At 34.3% G+C, this 25,580-nt stretch overlaps 1 protein-coding gene across 1 annotated transcript; it reads left to right on the forward strand.

The window, feature by feature from the left end:
* The first annotated feature begins 1,596 nt into the window (after positions 1 to 1,596).
* Positions 1,597 to 25,580, forward strand: LOC117344756. The gene is made up of 6 exons (XM_033907584.1): positions 1,597 to 1,606; positions 4,512 to 4,709; positions 4,945 to 5,022; positions 21,953 to 22,198; positions 24,370 to 24,558; positions 25,331 to 25,580. Exons 1-6 carry the CDS (start codon positions 1,597 to 1,599, stop codon positions 25,543 to 25,545), a joined length of 936 nt encoding a protein of 311 aa, XP_033763475.1. The 3' UTR covers positions 25,546 to 25,580.

Consider the following 25,580-nt stretch of genomic DNA (forward strand, 5'->3'; position numbering starts at 1 on the left):
CATATGTACTCTACATTGTTTAGTACTTATATATTGCTTCCTAGTAGATTTTACATAGAAAAATAATATTTTGATTATAATTGTTACATATTGATATTTAGAATATTTCTGTTTATTTCTTCCAACATTTCTTATTTTCCCCACTGATCGGTGTTTTTTTTTTTTTTTTTTTTTTATGTTGTTTTTTTATCATTATTATCGATGGAACGCAAGTTTAACAAGAATTTCTTATCAATAGTTTCTATAAAATCTTTCATTATGCGAAGGTAGATTATAACAAGAAATATCTTTAAAAAAGATAAACGGCATAGTTTTAATGCTGGTGGTTATAATGTAAAACTGCTGATGAAATACATTAACGAACTAATGCGTTTCAGCACGGACAACAAAATTATATCAGTTTGAATCATTTTTGGCGATAACAAGACTGCAATTGAATCAGGAAGATAATTTTATCAATGTGTCATTTGAAAAAGATACATCCACTTATTCAGCTTGCATTCAATCCTAACATTGTTTCGCTTTTAACTGCACATCTGCATTTTGCATTTACCGCTAATTTGATCAATCACATTGTTCATCTTGACCAGTAACGCCATCTATCGCGTCATATCCGGGGCCAAAAGAATATTATACGGCTATGCCGAAAAATAACAAAAATACAAGACTTCGTCGCTAGGTTTTCAATAAGACGCTTATTTCTGTACGCATGTGCAAATAACTATCTCTTTAAACGAGATCGAGAACCTCGCGACCTAGCTTAGCGCCTCTTCTCGCGATATCGCGACTTCGACTTTAGGTCGAGATTGCGAGGTTGCAAGATTACGAGGTGGCCCTAATCAGTCATCATAACTACGATAGTATAATTGTTGTCTGTACATGGATGACATGGTATTCTAACATTCAATATTCTGACGTTTGAGCTGATTTCTTTAACTATGCCAGTCACTCTCTCCAGGACCACTCTTCAGCAGATGTGAGACAACTTAACTATATTGTAAATCGATATTTTTATCATTTGGATTATCCCGAAGAACTTAAGTCATCAGCTGTTGTGTATATACGTCGCTGAATAGAATGCAGTTTTTTTTCTGTAAAATGGCGCCCTGTTTAACATCATATGACGTCATATTGTCGTGTAGATATATAGTTTGTTTATACTATACCCTCGTTAAATCGATTTAGAATCGCGGTTTCATTATTATGTCGGTATTTTTGTGCTGTTTTTGTGAAATTTGATAGAAGTTTAAGTTGGGCATGCGTCGATAGTTGCTCAGTTTTGCTATCCCAATCCCGAAAACTTCCGAAAGTAAAAAGACAATATGAAATATTGAAATTTCTTTTCAATTTGTTTTTGTAGCGATACACGGGAACACGATAGAAAATTCTAAGTGGGAGAGAGATTTAACCTCAGAAAATCTAATCTATAATGATGGCGTTGTATTTACCAAGCAGACGTCAGGAGCCATCAGTTGTGCACAAATATGCCAATTACACAATATGACCTGCGTAGCGTTTACCTATACGATACCGGCAAAGGAGTGCCGAGGGTACGACGGACTCTCGCAACACCCTGTAACCCACGCAAGCACAAAAATGTGGAAGTGTAAGTTATTCTATTTTGAGCGATATTATAAAAAATGGCTATATAATAATACATTTTTACCATAAATGTCACAAGTTATTTTTGTACAAAATTAACAAAACTTGATAAGGGTTTTTTAAAGAGCAAGTTTTTTTTCTCGTTTTCTGCTCAATAATTACAATTAATGCATATTATGTAAAGAGCCCCCTTCTATGAGGATTTCTTTGCCAGGATGTTCAAGAATATGCAAACAAATTATTATACAATGAATGAATGAATAAATAAATAAGCATTAAAGAAATAAAAAAAAATGATTTCAATTAAAGAAAATAACAAAATTACGCTATTACTAAATGAAAACATAGTCATGTAAATAAATGATATATGAAATAAAAGATGCTAAATGCTAATCAACTTGTGCCCCTTACTTAAACTTTGCTGACAAATAACCAGCAGGGGCAACTTATAACGGAGCTATATGATATGTGTGATGAATCCAATTCCCCAAAGCTTTAATTTTCCATTGATATATAGCAACATCCCTGCTTCCTCTTCTTACGTAGTTTACGTGAATCATTTGGATACTATTCAAAGACTTCAACGCCAAGTTTCTATTATCATGATTTCTGGGAAATATTTAGACTTATGGTGGTGAAGCTAACAATACGGAATTCCGAAAGATGAAGGTTGATGGTAGACATCATGGTGCCAGGCAGTCTGGTCTCGATGTATTTGGGAAAATCAAATGGTCGTCACATATCTTAACCTTCTATTTCCATGATATCGGACTTGTATGATACTCACTGTTATGCCTGTTGGTTTCAATCTTACATTTTTAGTTATCATTTTGAGAATATTACTAAGCCTGACTCGGCCTAATCACAGAAGGCGCTAACCGTTCGCTAACACATGTTCTAAATCAATTCCTATGGTCTACGTGTACCACGATCGAAAACATTAAATGATAAAGAAACCCGTTCCTTTAGATTTCAATTGAAAGTATAGTATTCTAGACCAACACCTGATGATATTGTAGTTATCTGGCTTTTAATGTTGCTTACAATTGAAGGATGTCAATAATAAATAAAGCTTATTGCACCGTTTGATGTTTCCCTAGTGAAAACATATAAAACTTGTTTGTTCCGCCTCCTCATTTATATATATTTGTATTAATAGTCTATAGAACGGAGCTTTATAGATACAAAATAAATATACTTACTTGACTAGTCCATCAATTGATTTCTAAAATCATTATCTAAATATCAGACTATATTAGTTTTACGACTCCTTGCTACTCTAACGTTATAGTCCTCATCATGTACAAGGGCCGCGGTGGCCGAGTGGTTAAGGTGTCCCTGACACCTTATCACTACTCCACCTCTGGGTTGCGAGTTCGAAACCCATGTGGGAGCAGTTGCCAGGTACTGACCGTAGGTCGGTGGTTTTTCTCCGGGTACTCCGGCTTTCCTCCAACTCCAAAACCTGGCACGTCATTAAATTACCATGGCTGTGAATAAGACGTTAAACAAAATTAACCAAACCAAAATTATCATGTAAACAACTGCTGTCAATTAAAACATCTTGGAAAGCTATGCTAGCAAAGCAAGATACATTGATAATGCAATCTACTCTTGCGATCGATATAAAAAAATCCATCGCAAAGTTTCATAAAACATATACTGACGAGTGTTTGCGTTAAGGGTCATCTATATAGGAAAATAATGTTGAATTTCAAAAAACGAATAAATATGAAGTACAAAAATAGTAATGTAACATACCAAATTGTTTGTTGGAACATGAAGTTTCTTTAAATCACCAATTATTTGCTGTCGATGCTAACATATTCTTCTTTGTGGTAAGATGTAGGAAAGGATTATTCCGAGTCACATAAATAATCAAACTGACAAAAAGCCATGCTTTTATGCACACAAGTGTCTACGGCACACGATAAGAACATTTGTTTGACGTGGTTTGACTTTATGTACGTATCAACACGTACATTACACAAATATTTAAGAAAGGGAGGCATTTCGAACAATAAAATGCGCGTATATGATACTTTAAAGAGTTCCGATCATAGTAAGTTCAGACCAATTGTTAAACTGTTGAGCTTGGGTTCCAATAAGAACATTTGTGATGTTTGAAATGCCTTCTTATATGCGATATTCCTATGATTTTATTCACATCCGCCATTTCAATTTCAATTTTTTTTTTTTTTTTTTGCATTTCAATGTCAATATAGAATCAGTTTGTATAAAGATAAAGTCAAATATGGTCAAACTAATGTTCTTGTTGTATGCTTTAGACAATTGTAAGCAAAACGGCATGACTTTTTTGTGCAATATATGTGATGCAAATGAGCTTATTGGGTCCCTCTGCAATACACATTTTTCTCATGTTTTGTTGAAATTTATAAACAGCTTGAGAAACTGCATGTCAACAGTAAGGCACATCGTTGCCATGATACATACTAAAAGTTGATCGAGTTACTTCTGTTGATTGCATTGTAGAAGGATTTAAAGGCTTGTGAAATATTACTGTTTTGACTGGATTTTCTGTTTAGATGCCCCGTAAATACATCTCAGTAAAGAGTGAAATATGTATATTAATGGAGTTAGTGACAACAAAGGTCTAGGACACGGTCAGGAAATAATGAAGCGGAATCGAAATTGACATAATTCGCCACTATTTGCTTTGTCAAAAAAATTGCTATAGTTATCGGTTTATAATATTGTAGATGCGACATTAAAACTACAAACAAGAGTTTGTTCATGAATATTTTTATCAGTTTTGCCTGTTGTTTTTTTTAATCTTTTTTTTTTTAATCTTTTTTTTTTTGTTTTTCTTTTGTTTGTTTTTTGCTGTTGTTGTTTCAGTTTTTTGTTTTTTGTTTGTTTTTAAATTTTATTTATTTATTTATTTACAGTGTTTCCGGGCGTCTGCCGTCTAGACGGGTATACATACGATCCGATTTTTGGTGTATGCATTCATCTGTACACTACTGCTTTGATCTGGGACAAGGCTGTGGAGGCTTGTTCAAACGACAGTGCGTATCTCCTCATACTTGACACCGTGGAGAAAGTGCAGGCCACAAAAACTGGTGTTCATAAGGAACGCTTTGCAGGTAAATGGCAAAGTTAATTTGTTTTTATTTATTTCTTTATTTTTTTTATTTTTTTTTTTTATTTTTATTTTTAAATATATATATATATAATAAAATGGTACATCAAAATTGAATAACGGTGAAAAAATCTCTCTTGATGCTGATTCATCAAAATGTATCTCAGGAAGCGTCAGTGAAAATGTAATGTTGAAATGTTTGACAAAGATATTTTACTCACACATTTTTTTTGTTACAGAATCACATCATTGGTGGTTAGGAGGTTATGATTATGATGACGGCCCCGCTAATGACTTTCGATGGAGCAATGATGCAAGTATTGACGTTAACAGTAATCTCTGGTTCACTTCATCCCAGCCGGATAACCAACACGAAAGATGTATAAATCTCAACCTCTCACCTGTCGGGATTAATGATCTCACATGTACTGCTCAATTATTTTACGTGTGCCAGGAAGAAATCTAGACCTCCACCTGTATTTCACCATATGCTTTCGAATGTAGAATAAACTATCAATTTATTCTATAATGATATCACGCAATAAAAACTGTTTTTACATAGATGAGTTTACTGGCCTGAGAAAGAAAGGTCGAAGACGAAGTTGATAAAGCCATATTGCCCAAATTGGCTATAACAGTTGTTAAGTTGGTGTGTTAGATATAGGTCGGCCGATTTAATAACTGAAGTTATTGTGTCAAATGCGAACTCTTATTACTATGATGCGCATTCCGCACTGATTTTATATCGGAAAGAAAGATTTGAATATTTATTTACCTATGGTTAAACCTTGATAACAATATATGTACTTACAGTCTATACATTAATTATCCCACTCTAAAGCTATACTCACTATAAGATAGCATCTTAATAATTATTCTTCACGGAAGAGACTCCCAGGTATAGACCATGGCTGAGTTGACATACCTTTTTAAACATGGCGGTGTCGGTCAATACAAAATTCCTCCTTTATATAAAACGAGCGAAACGTCACCCACCTAACTTCATTTAACAAAAACACTTTTATTCAGTCTGATACGGCGCAGACCACATACAACTCTCATCAAGAAACAATCACTGAACCTACCGTGTCACTCAATACAAATTGTTACATCCAAAACTCAATAATCCGTGAAAATATTCGCCAATTCCTTCTTCAGGACACCATTTTGCAATTTGATCCATCACCCTGTTCATATTCCGCATTTACATACACACATTTTTCAGGTTAAAAAAATGTATCGATCTTATCAAAAAGCTAGCAGTGTATATTATTATAACATCATATTTTCTACACTTTTTAGTTGGCTAAAGAAGTGTAATGTGATTCCTGATGAAAGATCATATTGACCAACCGTGCAAAATAAGTTGGTACAAATGCTGGTTGACTGGGTGTTTCTAAAAATAGATTTATTATGAATAATTTCCCCATTGGTAATGTCCAACAGTGTCAAATATCTTGAAAGCAATTGAAACATGACAAGCAATCATTTTGTTTATTAGAATTAAAATGTATTTTAATGCATTAGTTTACTTCTTTTTTCAGTTTCAGTTTTTTCAATAAATTTTATTCTTTAGAAACACAAACAGTTACAAAAATGTCCTCATACAAGAGGGCTCTCACTCGTCATACTTCATTCATTCATTCATTTATTCATTCATTCATTCATTCATTCATTCATTCATTCATTCCGGATATTATATTTATTATAACTAAATTTAAACAACAATAGTACCAGTATCAAGTGGTTGGGGAGTCCCCTTCCTAACAAGGTACTGGTACATAATCGTGCGTTTTTAATTCGTGCATAATATGTTTACTTTTAATTGTGTGGAGTTTAAAGCTATCAGGAAATATTTACAAATGTTTCAAAAATCAGTACCAATCACTACATTTACAAGTGTTAATCGCATTCATTGCATAAATATTAAAAATCAAAACAGAACGTTCATAATAAAAGTGTTATTGCCATCTGATTTCGGCTAATACATGGTTCTATTAACCATGACAATATCAACCTTGGACTTCGTTTACGGTTACTAGTTTTCTGGGTTAATAAATCTATTTATCGACCTTATCAAAAGTCTATTATTGGTGATAAGTTAATGTTTACTTATACAGTGTAATAACTGAGCCTTTCTTTGTCCCATGCTTAATCTGACAATACAGACACATAAGTAAATAACAACAAATGCAGTTCTATTGTATACATCAAATAACGTAGGTTAAGCTTACATTTTAATGTACTCACGCGGTATTGTTATAATGTATACGGTGGTGTGTGCTAAATCGTTGGGGGTATATCGTGGTAAACAAAATAGAATAAAATATCTACTCTGAAGGAAAAACCCTACGCCATCCAAAATTCGACACCCGTTCCCGGTCCCAGAGTCCCCTGTGACGAATATATGTATGTACCAAACTACCCAACACGATTGACCCGACAGTTTAAACTGGTTTGTACATAATTTCAAAACTGTATCATTTACACAAATACCTATTCTTCCTATATATATATATATATATATATGGTTCCTTTTTCATCAACTTTGATTTGGGTTGGGTATTCCCTGTAATGTCTTCATTTCCTGCAGCGCGCAAGCATTGTTAACACTTTTACGAACGATAATGCTAATTGGTGCTATGACGTAGAGTTTCCTATTTTGAACTTTCTTTAGATAATGTTTGTGCTTATTTTTAAATTCAAAAAGTAACAGAAGAAAATTTGAAATTTTTAATATACTTTTAAATTTTATAACACGTCTTATAGATTATGAGACTCACTTAGATATATAAAGATTCATTCAGTCACCTGTACTTCTTTTGTACAATACATTTCGACTCTAAGATCTAGTACTTTGCATGAAATATATTTCAATATCTGTGATCACGTCAGTGTTTGCTGAACGTGCTGCTTATGTGGTCTGCCATCCCCTAACGACTTTGACTAAAGATGGTCAACATTGTTCCACTTTTTATCTTTTCTAATTTTATGGAAATTGTAAATATGTAATAGGATTTTTTTTTTCCGCTGAAGCCATTGATTTCCTAAATACGATTTACATAAGTTCTGAAACCTTGCTTGTTATTTCGATCAACCTTGGTGATAGTTTCCCTCAATGTCGCCTCATTGATTTTGCTGTTTTGTTTTCAGTTTTCGGTAAATGTTGTCATTAGAAGAATTGATCTTTCGCGTTAAATAATGAATTTTTTTTTATTATGAACTGATGATGATAAACGTATGAATACATATAGCTTCCTGATGTTTAAAAAAACGTCCTTTTAAAATATGGATCTGAGAGACTGGATTTCCGAACAAAGATAAGCAGATGTTGGTAATGTCATACTTGGCTAGAAACAATGCTGAAACGCTCGGGTCGTCATGTAACACGATCAAACGTAGATAACCCGTTAATATTGGATGTTAGCAGACATGCTCTGCTAGTCCGTGATTTCTGTTTTGCGTCGCTATGATTGCAGCATAGAGACCATCTCTTTATTCTATACGTGCGCTCAGTCAATCCACACCTGTCTGTCTCAACGTCCGCCTCAGTTCCAATCTACGCTGTTTAGTCTGGACATCTATCTTGTTTTTCCGATATAAAACCGTGTACCACCACTGACTGTTTTACTAGAATTACTCTACCTACAAGTAGCACACTCTGTGTGCTGCTATTTTGTAAACATCATCCATACGGCGATGCTGTATGTTACCGTTAGCTCTTCGAAGGATTTGTGTTACGTTTTGGAATTAAGGATTCCGCAAATAGTCCAATGATCATGTGACCATGTCTTCTTTCTCTGCATTTAGCGGTACTGGTTCTCGAGTACTAGTTTGGTTATTCATACCTGACAAATCATAAACAAAACACAATCACATCAAATTACATAAAAGTGTTATTGTGTGTTAATCAGTTTGGATATATGAGATAATGTCTTTCACGCTCCATTGACCGTACTTCACAGGTGAGTGAACATTTAATTTTTTTGAAATTTTTTAATCATCAATACTTAATTATTCAAACATTATTTTCAGCATACAAAGGCATTTGGCGTTTAATCAAATGTTGTTGTCCCTTCTAACTCATATTTTCATTATGTGAATAATTTGTCCACCTACACAATGCATGTCTTTATTTTGCTGTCTTTTCGATAAAAAAAAGGTATCCCTGTCTTTTCATGAAAAGTGTTCTAAAAGCATATATCATATCAGTCGTCTATCAGCTTAGTCATTCTACCTGGAGATAAAGTGGCTTGATTTCTACTAATGCAGTATGTATCGTTTTCGAAGTCAATACATTTGAATGCCTTCTAACTCTCAATGTTGGCCGTTTTGACGTGACTGATTTTATTATATACAGTTTTATCTTTATTTCGTTGATGAATTCTAACACTATTAGAATTCTCTATAATAAAACCATGCCTCTTTAAAATCGGATATTTTGATAAGCTGTTATTCTTTTTTTTTCGATTTTACTTCTCAATATGGAAAAATAGAAATAAACCACGTATGAAATCGAATTCAAAGGTTTTGTAAAGTCTTGTCCACATCACTGTGAATGAATTAAAATCAATTTCTGTCGGTTTTATTATCGCACTAGTTTGACGAATCTATCGTTCATTAAATCATTAATAGAAGTTAGAAGGGCATGTGTTTGTGTATTAATACGTGATTTATATATACAGGTTATCTAACAGTGTTTTCAGTAGTACCAAATATATATTTCACGAGTGTGGATAATATTTAGATTTTTTTTCTCTCGAGTGCGTAGTACGAATGAAAGATATCAAAATAATAGCCACAAGAGATATACTGGTAGATATTCTGTTTATTACATTTCAAAGCAAAATATACGGAGACAGATCAATCTCTCTCAGAATTCACTGCGGTCCCCTGTCAACGGCTTACAAATGTACGCCAAATCGTGACGTTATGTATTTGATCTTGCATTATGACGTCATAAAACTTGACGGAGCACTATATGCAAATCTGAATTTCCCCATTGGCGTTTGTTTGTTTGTTTGTTTGTTTATGTTTTACGGCCCATCGATAACTAGGGTCATTTAGGGCCAAACAATATACTATCGTTTTTTATTTTTAAAGTTAAAATCAGATAAAAATTTTCATTTTTAAAAGCATTCGTATTATATATTTAGATCATTATGATAAAAATGGCGTTTGTAAGCATTGTTCTGATTGGTAATGAATTTCACTAGTGAAAATATCAGAAAATGTAATATTTTTCACTAATAAAACAATAATGTAATAAAACATTTAATTGAATTGTGTGGGTAGTGGTGTAAATTCTTTAAAATTGTATCGGAGAATGCATTTGTGCATGTCGAGAAGGTTCGTTTGAATTTAAATGTTGCACTACGTGTCTATTATCTAAATGTAATGCATAGTTTTTAGTGTCTTACTTCATTCAACCATGTCCGTATGTTGGAATATCTCCATATAAACCCGGTTTATTCGGTTTATTTAGTTTAACGTCCTATAAACAGCTAAGGTCATTTAAGGACGGCCTCCCCTGCGAGCGACATGCATGTGTGGTGAGTGCGTATGTGTGTTTCGGGAGGCTGTGATATGTTCGTGTTAAGTCTCCTTGTGATAGGCCGGAACTTTTGCCGATTTAAAGTGCTACCTCACTGAAGCATACTGCCGAAGACATCCAACAGCACACCCCACCCGGTCACATTATACTGACAACGGGCGAACCAGTCGTCCCACTCCTAATATGCTGAGCGCTAAGCAGGAGTAGCAACTACCATTTTTAAAGACTCTGGTATGTCTCGGCCAGGGGACAGAACCCAAAGCCTTCCTCACAGGGGCGAGCGCTCAACTAAAGGCCAAAAGTGAGGCATTGTCAAGGGAGACATTAGGAAGAAAGTTGTTAAGAAGAGAAAAGATAAGATCCCAAGTTTAGTCGCCTTTTACGATCATGCAATGGGGTCAGCAGGTACAATTCTTACGCCCTACCTGCAGGGCAACATATAAACCCGCTTAAACGTTCGGAGCGAAACAATCTCTAACTAACTTTTTGGAAGAATAAAATGTTCGTTGTTGTCTTCAAAGGGTCACATAAAACACACAGTTGCCCTAACACGTCAATTAAGTAATACTTTACGTAGGCGGTGGACATACAATACAGCTGCTTTGTTCTTTGAATCGTCGGTGACGCTATTGACTACACGTGAAAGTCGTGGGAAATGAAATTTCTTAGAAAAGGTATAGAGGATTTTACTCCGCCGACCGTTTTGGAGTTTTAGGTAATGAAGACTCACTTTGATATCCAATTGTATTATTCTATTTACCTGAAAATATATTAAAATGATTGAAACCATGATACTTAGAATCAGTCTATTTAATATTCTTACAACAAAAGCGCGAAACAATATCATGAAATCACAAATAATATTCAATATCACGCTGTTGTTCCATCGAGTTACTTAATTATATACTAGAAATAACTCGGACGACGTTTAATTTTCAGATATTGAATTGTGCTTGTATTGGTATTGTATTGGTAGTCAGTTCACAATGCGTTTCTATAATTGGGTTTTACATTTATTATAGAAACATTCTGAATCTACATATGGTCTCCCTTTCCAGCACGAACGGATACAATTATAAATCATAGATTAACTTGATTTAAACTAATTATGATTGTAATTAGACTGTAATTCCAGGCAATCCTATACCTGCTGTCACTAACACAATGTCCCGTTTTGAAACCTAAGTTAGCTTCATTGGTTTATAATGGTAATTATTAGTATTACGCTGTTGAACATAAAGTCGAAAATAGGCAATCAAAAATCTTTTCTGGCCCCAGATTCATCAACATCCCTTAACTTAAGGACATTTTCCATAGAAAAAACATCACAGCATTTAAGAAGAGTTACTTAACTAAGATATTTTCCTTACAAATACAAAAATGCTTTCATATGAACAATTTTAAGTTAAGAGATTTCTATAATTTAGGAAGGTTGATGAAACGGGGCCTGACGTCCATTTGTGTTATCATAACGAAATGAGGTTTTGATCTACATTTTGGCCAGGATACGTTGATCACTGGTTTGCCGTCTATACCAAAGTAAGTATCATTTCTGTTGTTCTGTTTGCTAGTAGGTGTTGATATTGTCTGACTATGTCCTATTTGTCTGCATTGTTGATTGTAATGGCTCCCTGTTCATAATTATTTGTTAAAATCTTTATAAAGCGTTATTCTTCCCTACATCAAATCAGTTATTTGATTGTATTCTGGTTTTCAGTTGATGCTTAATGAAATGTGAGATAACATTGAATTATATACGCATTTTCATAAGGCGATGCGTTATCAACGTTGATTCCCGCTCTTGTATCATGTAACTACATGTATATAGGGGTTTTATTGCTGACATTCCGTTCTTTCAACCCTTTGGGGGCCGCGGTGGCCGAGTGATTAAGGTGTCCCGACACTTTATCACTAGCCCTCCACCTCTGGGTTGCGAGTTCGAAACCTACAGTTGCCAGGTACTGACTGTCGGTGGTTTTTCTCCGGTTACTCCGGCTTTCCACCACCTCCAAAACCTGGCACGTCCTTAAATGGCCCTGACTGTTAATATGACGTTAAACAAAAACAAACAAAACAAACAAACAATTTCAATCCTTTGTATTCCTCTCTTTGTCACATCTACACCAGTCCTAATATTACCTTGACTGTTGGTTTCGTCTTTTCATTTGTTCTCACATGACTTTGGATGTTGATATCTCCTTAACACTCTTCCGTTTAAGACCTAAAATGTTAGTATATCCTGAATACCCGTCCAAACATGATTCGCACTGTCGGTACCACATTGACACCGACTTATAAGACCTTGGCTATATCTTTGATAGATCAATTTTTCATTTGACCCTAATTGTGTCTATCGCTAAAATCATATCTTAATGCGAGATTCATTTTTTTTACGTAGTAAAATATTAAACATGAAAAGGTACGACGCTATTTAGATATCAACACGGTACGTACTGCGCCTGGATGATTAGTATGGACTTATGTTGAAATTTAACGAAGATTTTAATTTTTTATGATGTTTGTATGAAGCCTGATAACCCATGTGTTACAATATTGATATAAACGTTTATATACGCCTTTGCCAATTTCCTGATGATATTGAATTATTTAATAATTCATAATTCCGACGTTCCATGTGTACCTATCAACGTGTCATCAACATCAAAGTATACATGTATTAATGGAAAAATACATATTTAATATGTGAAGCTCTCATAGATAAGATACTTTTGCTAGATTGTGTCAAATGTAGATAGATCGATATTTATGTAAAAGCGATTTAACTTTATTAAAACACACTGAAATAAATTCTAAAGGACAACTCAAATGAGGGCATTATATCATTCGTTTTGTACAATTCTACTTGTCTTCAAAATCAATGCAGTATTGATTTCGAGAAAAATGCTAGCGTGAAAGTATTTGCGAGACGTCAATTCCAAATCTTTACCGTCATACATTTAAGGATTGTACCTCAGTTTGACTGTGTATACGGTAGTATGCCTGAAGTTGACAACGAACAATTCATATGGTTCGCGCGTACGCACATGTAGGCATTTAAGGTTTAACGAAGCAGTTCATGTTGAATTTGTCTCAAGAGGCAACTCAATTCATGACCCCATGAACTCGACCAAATCAAGATTCAATCCTTATATTTCAATTCTTTTTTTTTTCGAATTAAAAAGTCTGTCTATATATTAATGTCTCGAAGCTTGTGCAAGTCCAAATTCGGAAAAGCCCGAGGAGTTCCGGATTGTGCATGTCTTGTCGGTCGAGTAAAATAGTCCGCCATTTTAGAATAAAAAACAGCATTATTTTGTCAAAATAGAAGTATTTAGCATATCTGGTCTTTCATAAAATACAAGAATACATTATAAATTTGATAATTTTAATAATTATTCCATGTTTATAAACAATATAGAAAAAGTGAAATCGTTCCGCGGAAGGTTTTTGTCTAGGTATTCATACGCACTGATCGGTGTTAATCTGATCAAATTTATGAGCAAATGAAACATATTAAGTTTGGTAGTTTCATTGAGTCCAACATGAGTAGAAATTGAAATATTAAGGTTTAAAATGAGAGTGTGACATGCTGATATGTTATACTATCGTTCAACACAGTCATCGGGGTGACACACATCAGAGCAAACAATTAACACTTTGCACAAATGATTAAGTTTTGATCCTTGGGCAGGATTAGGGTTAATGATAAAGCTCTCTATGCGCTAAGTAATTTTGAATGGACTGAATATGAAATTCAAAATGTCATTTTTTTTTCACAAAATATTTTTTTTTTTTTCACAAAACACATAAAAAGAAATTTTATCAGCAGTATACTTAATGTTTTACATGTAATTATTTGGTTTTTAGTTTATAATTCAAACTTTCCTAATACATTAAAATAAACAATTATTTTTATCTGTTTTTTGACAATCTGAGTTCTTAAGTTAGTAAATTAATTTAGTTACGTAATTAGTTAATTAGGCAAGCGGATCATCGATTGATTTAGTTTACTGTATAGCCAAGGGAATCAACTTTAATGGTACAAAGCAATTTATCGCCGAGCGGTCTTTAAGTGCAAAAACAAAAACAAAAAATCTTTAGGCCGACCTCTATGGGAAGTTAGCATTACTGGAAACCCCGCCCCTGCTGGTTCGGCATCAAGTCATTCTTGCCGTGTTGCTTGTGAGATGTATATTGATCATAATATAATATGTAATTTATTAACTTGGATGAGTATTGAATAAATCGGAAGCGTTCATACAGCTCCTTCTATTTACGTTAGGTAGTAATTATTAGCGACGTATTAAAGTATGTGAGGCATTATAGAACGGAACCTTATCAAATTGCCTTAGGGACCAAGTATAATGGAATTTCAGGTAACTATCGTTGTCAACCTGTTGCAGTTAATTATTACATAGTTATTGCATAAGTCCAAATTGTAGGCAAACAAAGAGGGCGTAAACTTTATATCAATTGTTGATACTTGTTTGACTTCTAGCGATACAATTTGCAGCCAGTGCTAGTTCATACTGTTAATGGTCGAGTTGGATTGTAGCCTCCCCATGTGTAACATTCAGCTAAATAGCACTATAAAGGCGTTAGGCAGGGACCCACTCAATTGTCAACAGACTTTAATTACACACCAAACCAAGTAACTGTAACAGGAGCGTGTTGGGCCCAGTTTATGTATGTAAACAGCACCCGACTCGCCCCTGTGTACCGATGCAACCCAGGTTCGATTGGGTATATGTACTTGTTTGTTGGGGAGAGGAAGAACAGACACTTGAATAACAGTTAACAATTTATTATAAATAACATAAGTATTTACAACAAATAACACATGAACAGAGACAATCAGCCTAGGCCTAGCCAACAAATAATACTAAATTCTACATATATCGACCCCCATACCCGACAATACCTACGAAACTATAGCCCGAGTTTCCTCTGGCCCTGACACCATGTCTGGTGTAGCCCGAGTTTTCTGGGCCAGAGAAAACTCGGGCTACACCAGACATGGTGTCAGGGCCAGAGGAATCTCGGGCTACACCAGACATGGTGTCAGGGCCAGAGGAAACTCGGGCTACACCAGACATGGTGTCAGGGCCAGAGGAAACTCGGGCTACACCAGACATGGTGTCAGGGCCAGAGGAAACTCGGGCTACACCAGACATGGTGTCAGGGCCAGAGGCAACTCGGGCTACACCAGATATGGTGTCAGGGCCAGAAGCAACTCGGGCTACACCAGATATGGTGTCAGGGCCGGAGGAAACTCGGGCTACACCAGATATGGTGTCAGGGCCAGAGGAAACTCGGGCTACACCAGATATGGTGTCAGGGCCAGAGGAAACTCGGGCTACACCAGACATGGTGTCAGGGCCAGAGGAAACTCGGGCTACACCAGATATGGTGTCAGGGCCAGAGGAAACTCGGGCTAGGCCCACTAGTACTCCTAACTTTATATACCTAAAACCTAACCTAACTATAAATACCTGAGAAGAGAAAGTGACAGCACGCAGGAACTCAATCCGTCAGATTGCCCAGTCTACAAGTAAAACCCTGAATTTATCACACAATACGAAACTAAACAACCAATCACAACACAGGACTCACAGAAGTACACAGGTAAGAAGGATTCTCACGAGAAAGCAAGCGTCGACTACACGACAAAAACATCAACACATACAGTGAATGGAGTCAACAAGGGTCACAATGACAGGTACACAAACACAATACACAACATAGAGACAAGCTTGACTAGTCAGCTTACCCTGACAACATACAAACAGGAACATCCCCCGCTACATAACTATTTGTCACTCAGCCGTATATCACTTCTTGTATATACTGCGAAATCAGAAATCATCATTTACCGGTAGGCGTCTCTTGCTTATTGATCTGTAAAATGCATCGCGATCTAAAAAGAGGCACTTATTTTCACTCATTTTCAAAATGGCTACCCTGAAAAAATTTAAGCTGAATGGCCCGGCTTCTGAAGTCTATGGAAAAAAACCAGTTGGTTGGTTGGTCTCTTACACTGATTAATGGTTGTTGTTCAAAGTGTAGGGTCTCACGATTTCGCAGATTGCAGGATGAGGTAAAAGGTCGCCAAATATATTACACAGTAATTATTCAATATTAGAGTGAAAAGCCGAAATATCTGTTTGATATGATATTGGGATTGTATCTTTTATTGTTGTTTTTTTATGAAAACCCTGATTAAATAAGATATACAATCATTTTTCATCGTTTTGACGTCTTTTATAATTAGATAATCGTTTTTATCGCAGTGCTATTGTATATATCTACCAAATACCGTACCATTTATTAACGTGTGGACAATGCAGTTCATTTGGGCGTCTTTTATATTGTTTAAGTCTTAACTTTGTTAAACTTACTTGATATCGTTCCATCGTAACCATCATGACTATCATTTGAGATTGAGACTTAACCCAGACTGACCCCGTTTTTTTTTTATTGCAGGTGTCGTCAATGCAGAAGACGCTTTCTCTTCCGAAGTATCTGGTCTTTTTCTCCTTGTAGTTTTGCTTGAGTCTCCATATAAATATATACTTTTGTTTATATTCCATCCTCGATCTATCGATTTTGAGTTTGATTTGTGTTTTCGTTATCATCTTTGTATCATTTACTGTTTTCAAGCAGACTAGATTTTTATTACATAGGGCAAATGATAACAAAACATTGTTGATGATACTAACACTATTCACAGGTCTGATATACCCTTCCCTTAGCCATACAAAACTTGGTAAAATTGTAATACCGGATCAAGACACAATTAATCAAGTCCAGCTAATTAAAGACAGTAAGCTTTCTGGGCCTGGCAATGTCCTTACTAAAATAATATTTTAAAACGGCTACCGTCTATAATTTTACAACTTAAAATTCTGTTTGATTAATTAATTTCTTTTTAAGTCTGCGAATGTTAAAGCTCTGTATAAAGGTTAATGTCATATTGATGATCCAAATAATGACAGATTGCCATTACATCCATCTTAATTGAAATATCTATCTAAGTATGTCTTTATGTAATTAGACATCTCATTATCATTGATCACCAATCTGGATTACAACCTAGAGACTCTTCAATTAACCAACTAACATCATCATACATGTGTATGATTTAATTATGGGAAATATTTATCAAGGTAGGGATATAAGATAAGTGTTTTGTGATGTAAGTAAAGCATTTGACAGAGTCCAGCACCAGGGTCTTTTATAATGAACATTGTACCATGTATTAATCACCATTAACATATATTCATAGCCTCCATCACCTTAACGTATTCCATATCCTAAGGTCAAGAACCAATATCTGACCTGGTCTGTAATCTTGCATTTTTTTTTTGTACGTTCCTCCAAAATGAATCTTAAACATACTAAAGCTATTTCTGATATATTTTAAAAACTGAAGCTCTTGACGAAAATTAATACAAATATTTTGTGCCAATAAAGAAATTGTACAATTGACATAAATCAACGTGAATTTATAGATCATTTTTTTCCCAAATCCATTTTGTGTCTGTGGTTCACCTACTGAAAATAATTATCATTATTCTTTTTAATTCTTATTATTTCTTGATTTATTTTTTTTATTTATTTTTACTTGTTCTATTGTCTTTAATTCTGGGTATTTAATTCATGAAATTCATGAAATTCATGAAATTCATGACTGCATATGTTATTCTAATTCGACTCTATCAACTCCGGGTGATGATATCATGATTTTAATCTATTATTATGTAGTTTGATATCTTATATATCGCTACAACATAAATAAATAGAAACGTTGTAATGGTGACCTAATTATCGAGTACACATCTGATATGAATGTGTTGTTTGAGTGGGTGTGTATGTCATCTAAGCATGTGGGTATACATGCATGTCTGTATACATAATTCATTACAATTCATTACCATTCAGCTTTCTCAATGTCTCCATCAGTCTTTACATTCTAAAATATATTACTCTTTATATATATACTGATATATATAGATATCAATCCATTTGTTTTATAAACAATATAAGTTGTTGAAACGATGTATGAACAATCTGCTATCAGATGTTAATTGATTCATGAACAATATAATACCAGATGTCCACTGATCCATGAACAATCAATTGTCACATGTTTACTGATACATGAACAATTTATTGCACCCTGGGTAATTACAGATATCTTTATATATATAACAAACACAAACCAAGTTCCGTATACGTTGTCTATTCGAGAATGGATCTGGTTATACCAAATCCTTCTATACAAATACCAAGTTTCTGGTAACTAATTAGGTCCCAGGATATGATATACAGTGATGCAGAAGTGGAGCACAAGATGAATTCATCGATATAACTGTCAATGTTTTCTTGTTCAGAGACAATTTCCAGGTCCTTTTAACAGAATACCAGTTTTTGATACTGCAGTGCTATTACACGGTACGTATGATCTCGTCACACATTATAGATAAACCATCACTAAACGTTTCATTGTCAATACTTTAATAGAACATCACAATAATGAATATGAATAATGAAAAAGTGTATTATTGAAAAACTAGTTTGATTAAAAATATTGAATGAACCATCTATTGTTCAAATAGAGGCTACCAAATAAAACCTTGGAAAATATTTCATTATTTCTGTCAAACACAGCACAATCAAAACGATATACGCACGCATAAAAATACATTGAATAGATTAATTCATAAAAGTATTGAGAAGGACTGTATTGACATTGCAATCCAAAATATTCCATCATACATACCTAGTAGCCTATTTACAAAGGATTCAATTCGAAACCGAATACTATCAGTCGGATCACGTGACTGCCTGACTGACCACGTGATCAAAACAGGGAGAATGCGTGAATCCTAACATTTGGTTGGGATAACCGATAACGTACTGTTTCGAATAACTCCTTACTTATACATGTGGTAAGTTATCTTTACAAACAATTGCAGTAATGGTAGTTATCTTACATATTCGTCGGATCATTTCGGAGTTTGTTTATTATTTGTTCTTGATTCCTCCAAATGGGAAAAATATATATAGATGAATAAAAGTAGCATAATTATATATATTCCTTTTGCTATAATTCTAGTCTGGAGACCTCGATGTATCTCATAAGGAATAAAGTAGTATCACCGACCTGGACCTTCCTTGAAGTGGTCACTTTAGCAACAGGTAAGATATTAATTTAACGTTTCTAATAGTCAGAATATGTATGGTACATCATTAAAATGATCATATTAAGAACAGGTAAGATATCTAATTTTTGTTATAGTCCAGATCATATGTATCGCACATCATTAAAGTGATCACATTAACAATAGGTTCGATATTTGACTTTTCAAACAGTCCATAGCATAAGCGCTGTACGTCATTTAATAATCTCATTAACAACAGGTAGGATATTTAACTTTTCCATTTGTCCAGAGCATATGAACTGTACATCATGAAAGTGGTCGCATTAACACCATATAAGATATTAATCTTTTATAATTGTCCAGGACATCATTTAATGACTGTGTATTGTAATCAAGTAAAGTTTTTAAAATGACGTCAATTGTAAGATTCAAATTAACAAGCAACAACGACTTTATCAATGTAAATCAAACATAGATGGTTTTAGTAGTGTTAATTCATATACTGTTGTGTTGAATCTAGTCTGTGGTCTGTCCCTTCTAAATCATACCAAAACGTCTTTGTTTGTGTCGAACAGTTTGTTGTCATTACGTATTTGTCAATAAAGATAAAGGAAACATTTTAATATAACGAACACGATTAAGTTTACCACTTACATACATACCCTCTTGTCCTTAATAATGGCCGATTGACTTTCTAGGTTAACGTAGCACAATTATCTATCATCTTACTATGAAATTATTAAATCCGTTTTAAGGTCAAGATTGGATCTAATCTGCAGATATATTCACAGTTTTGAAATTATCGTAATTTTACTCCCTTGCTACTTTTATTTTTAAGAAATAGAAAATTAAATAGTACTACATGTAGTTTTAAAAAAAGCAAACCATGCTAACCTATTTTTGATTTGCTTACATATAGTGTATCAGTATTTCTTTGTTAAAAGAATAGAATTATTCATTAGAGTTTCAGTTTTCTTTGGCTTTGTATTGATTTGTTTTTTTATGCGTGGTTATCACGCGAAAGAAACCTTCTCCATTGTCAATTCAATGAAATCATAAATAAAAAATGTATATCAACGATCGGATGACGTGTAAAGGTCGCATCTAATTACATTGGGATTGTTTCAATGTTATCACGAATGGACAACGGCGAACATGATTTACCTTTTTTGTCATATAGTTATTGCCTATTGAACTGTTTGAATAAATTAGTCATGGTCTCGAAAGTGCCACCCAGATATTAACAATAAAATGTATAATGCTCATACAATGGAGGTAATGTTATACGATACATTTAACAGTGAACTCTGTCTATGCCGAACTCTGTTCTAAACGGATCTTTATCTCAATCGAACAGATAATTTGGTCCCGAAATTTTCATCCTGCCTTAGTTTTATTGTGCGTAATCTGAACTCGTTTATTCTGTCATCTAGCCGTATTTGACCTGTCACGTTATTATTTTCATGAAATATTACAATTCGTCAAAAGAAAAAAAAATAGTCGTGTAATATACTACAGAGTTTCCTTGTGTAAGGATGTAGTATGGAATAGTTCTAAGTCATACAAAAAATCAAACCCGAAAAATAGTCATGCTGTTTTGCTTAAAAGTGTTCATAACACAGGGTAGGGGCACTTCTTTGGCTGGATTTGACTTTATGTACCTAAAAACACCTGTTTTGTTTTGACTTTGAAATGCAAATGGCGGCTGTGAATAATATTACACAAATATGGCATAAAGGGATGCATTTCAATCAATAAAAATGCTTCTATATCGTACTTTTCTGACTTCTGATCATAGAAAGAAGGACATGTGTAAGACAAAATGTTCAACTGCATGGTGAGTTTGGGGCATTTTTTAGAAATGTGCATCTTTACCCCAAACTCAGTGGTTAAGCATTTTTTAAACAGTCTTCATGCAAAGTCTAGAGTCCTTGATAGTATCCAATAAGAGCATTTCGAATGTTTACAATGCCTTCTTATATGTCATATGTGTATGATTCTATTCACAACCGCCATTTATATTAGATCAAAATATAATCAATGTTTTCCATATTATACACACATGCTGCTTTTGTGTGATCTAAGCACTTGTAAGCAAAACGGCATAGCTATTTTGTGCAATACATTTAATACAAATGAGCTAATTGTGTCCCCTATGAAACATTCATTTTTCAAAATTTACAAACATCTTAACAAAGTTCATGTCAACAGTAAGGCCCACGGTTCGCCTTGATACATACTAAACGCGTTTGAATATCAATCCTATTCTCCTATATAGATTACCCATAATCAGTTTACATTGCATGGAGTCACCATGCAGATTTATGTTTCATCATTATTGAGATTGATTTATGGTTTCGATATCATTTTATCATTCTTTGTTTAAGTAAAGAGTTTAAGTTAGGCATGTGACGGTGGATGCTATTTCTTGCTATCTCAAAACCGACTTCGTAGGAAAAAATCGTGCTCTGTACGAAAATTTAGAAGACAATGTGAAATATTGAAATGCCTTTTCAAATTTTTTTGAAGCTATATTTGGCAACACGATAGAAAACTCAAAATGGAAGAAAACATTTACCGGAACGAATTTTGTCTACAATGACGGCGTCGTATTTTCCCAGCAGACGTCAGGCTCCATTAGTTGTGCACAGGCCTGTCAATTACACACCACGACTTGTGTAGAGTTTTCCTATGCGATAACGACAAAGGAGTGCCGAGGGTACAACGGACTTTCGCAAAACCCTGTCAGCCAAGCAAATGCAAATATATGGACATGTAAGTTTTTTAGTGTTGATGTGCTTTAAGATATTGGTAAAATAATACAAATTAAATGAAACTTAATTATTTTCACAGATATACCAAATTTACTGAAGTGCTAGTATTTTCAGCTTGAAAGAACATTCGGAAAAACTAGATTAGAATAACCCAGCAGATTAAGCTCAATTTAACACTTATACACGTTATTCATTTGGAGTGCGATATTGAGCAAAAAGCCTATTATGTATTTTGAAAAGACTTCCGTGTTTTCTGGGGACTTAAATTAAACTTAAGATAAAATTAAAATCAATTAAGTAATGACTGATGATTTCTGAAATTAATGATATCAAATCCATTTCATGCAAAATGTAATGAAAGAGATGAACAAAGCGAAAAGATACAGAATGAAACAAATTTCCGAATTGTCACATAGGATGAATGGACAATGTAATAAATTTGTTATAATGTTTACACTTGTTATATAATGTTTACATTTGTTATATAATGTTTACACTTGTTATATAATGTTTACACTTGTTATATAATGTTTACACTTGTTATATAATGTTTACACTTGTTATATAATGTTTACACTTGTTATATAATGATAACACAAGTATCAACGGTATATCGGACGAGGGGAGCTAAATCTTGCTATAAAATGACCTGAAGACGTATTAATATTTAACTAGTGTATTGTGTGTGGAATCAGCTTATCGATTCACGTGAAGGGTTGTATTCATAGTGTTTTATAGTGTTTTCATGGTCGAATGTTTTGTCTTTTAAGGGTTTTGGATCATTTTGAGCGACAACGGTGAGAATGTTAATGTGATTTTATGAAATATGATGATTACATTACGAATTTCCAACACTGACTCAATGAAAAAGTTAACTCATGAGGAATGTTGTTCCCTTACATTTCAATCTAGAGCGATGTTTTCTAGACTACAAAGCATGATGACACGGTAAACATTCGGCTGTTAGTGTTGTTAAGAGTTTAGGATAATAGGGTGACAAAATTAAATAAACTAATGGAATCCTTTGTTGTTTCCTTTCTGGGAACAAATAAAACCAGTTGTCTTTTATGATGACGTATGTTCCGTTTATGATATCTACAGAAATGTCAATATTTTAGTTATATATTTTAGTTCTGTGTGGTACAGTACACTCATTCGAACCTATACAAATCCATGGCTTTGTTCTCATGTTTTCACTCCAATACTGACCATTTATGTTAATTCAAAAGTAGTCTACCTGAACAAAACGAAGTATTTTCCTGAGGTCGCAATAGAGCATTGTAGATAGACAGTACCTATTATTGAACATTTATTTAACACTTCATCTTATTTATTATTTTTTATTTCTACCTAAAAAACCGGTATTTAATTTCGTTCATTGATAATTTCATACCATTCAATTCAAATTGGACCGTTTAAGAAAGCCTCCATATATAAATCCGGGTTCGAACCCCAGTCTGGCCGTGCATGTTTCCACTCCACTTACAGTTGGTGCCTTTGACCAAACCTTGTTTCAAGTGAGGTGAATACTTGACAAGGGGATACTCGGACTTCGGTTGTGAGTTGTTAGGTGTTCGGGATCGAATACTTTAAAAAGAGAAGGAAGAATGTAGCGAAACAGGACCGGGTCGATCATCGGCGACCAGCTGCAGGTAGCTCAATTGGTATAGCATCCGGCTAGTGTTCGGAGGTCCCAGATTGGAACCCCGGTCTGGTCGTGCATTTTCCCACTCTCCTACACCAATGGAAAAATCATGTGAAAAAAATGTGATTGATAAAATCAGAGAGATCCGAGTACTCAAACAGGATTGTTTGACATAATTCTGCTGTTGTTGGGTTATGGTCGGAAATCGATAAAATCAGATATCTATATATGTGTGTGTATGCAGAGAAACTCCACTGACCACTAGCTAGAATGTTAACAGTTGTCCGCTCGTGGGCCATCTTCGCTAGTCAAGGCTTCTCATTGCGCTTCACTCCACGAAGCGAAGATGCTTGTGGACGCACTTAACCCCAAATTATATCTCTAATAAATAAATTGTCGGCATAATTACACAAGCTTTAACATACAGCTCTATCTCAAACCTTATCTATCAGCTTACTGATAAATACTGCTGTTGGAAACTCTTCAAGCTCTTTGGGAAGCTAATATTTATGTTTCATTTTTGTCAGTCGCCTGCCGTCTTGACGGGTACACCTACGACCCAGCCCTCCGTGTGTGCATTCGTCTGTACACCGTTACTAAGACATGGCAGGATGCAGCTGATGCGTGTTCTGCCGAAACAGCACAACTCCTCATTCTGGACACAGTACAGAAATTGCAGGCTACGACAACCGGTGTTCATAAGGACCTCTTTGCAGGTATATGGTAAAGTTAAGATTATTTCAAGGGCTATTTCGCTGTTTTCGAGAGTACAATAACATTTCAAAAACAAAATACAAATGTTCTTTAAAAATGAAAATTATCAAGAAAAAATGTGGCAAGTTAAGAATGACCATGTAATATACATATTGATTTGTTAATAAATGTCTTGTAAACCATTGGAAATGCACTAAAATGTGATTAATAACAATTTTCACAAAGTTATAAAAACAAATTTTCTTCAGGAATAATAAATAGTGAAGTTGTGAATTGTTTATCCACATGATGCTTTCCCAAAAAGCTTTAATAATACAAAGAATTCAATTTCAAAGCAATTTTGATTTTAATTGAATTTCTTGTCATTTATTCAAAACTACACAACAAACATATTGGAAAGTTATCAGAATGAAATCATCTCTGTTGACAAATATTTCGTCAAAATTTATTGGCATATTAGTACGTGGTTAATATATTAGAATATTAAATGATACTTCATTTTAAAATAAATATTTAAAGTGTCGATAGATGGCAACTGGATATCCAGCATGTCCGCCATCATCATTCCCGCTCCAGATATTGTTATAGCTGAGGAACATTAAAATGTCTTTACAAATCATCACTGCGTAGGAACCTTATTGAAGAATTTTTCACATCAATATAAATTAAGTTGACAGCTTTAGTTATAGTTATAGTCAACATTTGAGAAGCTGGCACTGAAAATAATGTTGAAATATTTGACAAAAGATGTTCATTGATTATTTTTCGTTTCAGCCGGAGGTATTTGGTGGATAGGAGGTTATGATAATGACGCCGGTCCTGCTAATGACTTCAAATGGGGCAATGGTCAAATAATCGACGCTAATTTGTTTTCTCCAATCCAGCCGGATAACGATCACGAAAGATGTATACATCTGAACAGCGAACCAGGGCTTAACGACTTCTCATGTTCTAGTGCATTATTCTATGTGTGCCAGAAAAACATTTAGGAATTTAGAAACATGTTCAACACAGGACATTCTCT

The sequence above is a fragment of the Pecten maximus genome, chromosome 16 (genome assembly GCF_902652985.1).
Source record: "Pecten maximus chromosome 16, xPecMax1.1, whole genome shotgun sequence".
NCBI classification, from domain to species: Eukaryota; Metazoa; Mollusca; class Bivalvia; order Pectinida; family Pectinidae; genus Pecten; species Pecten maximus.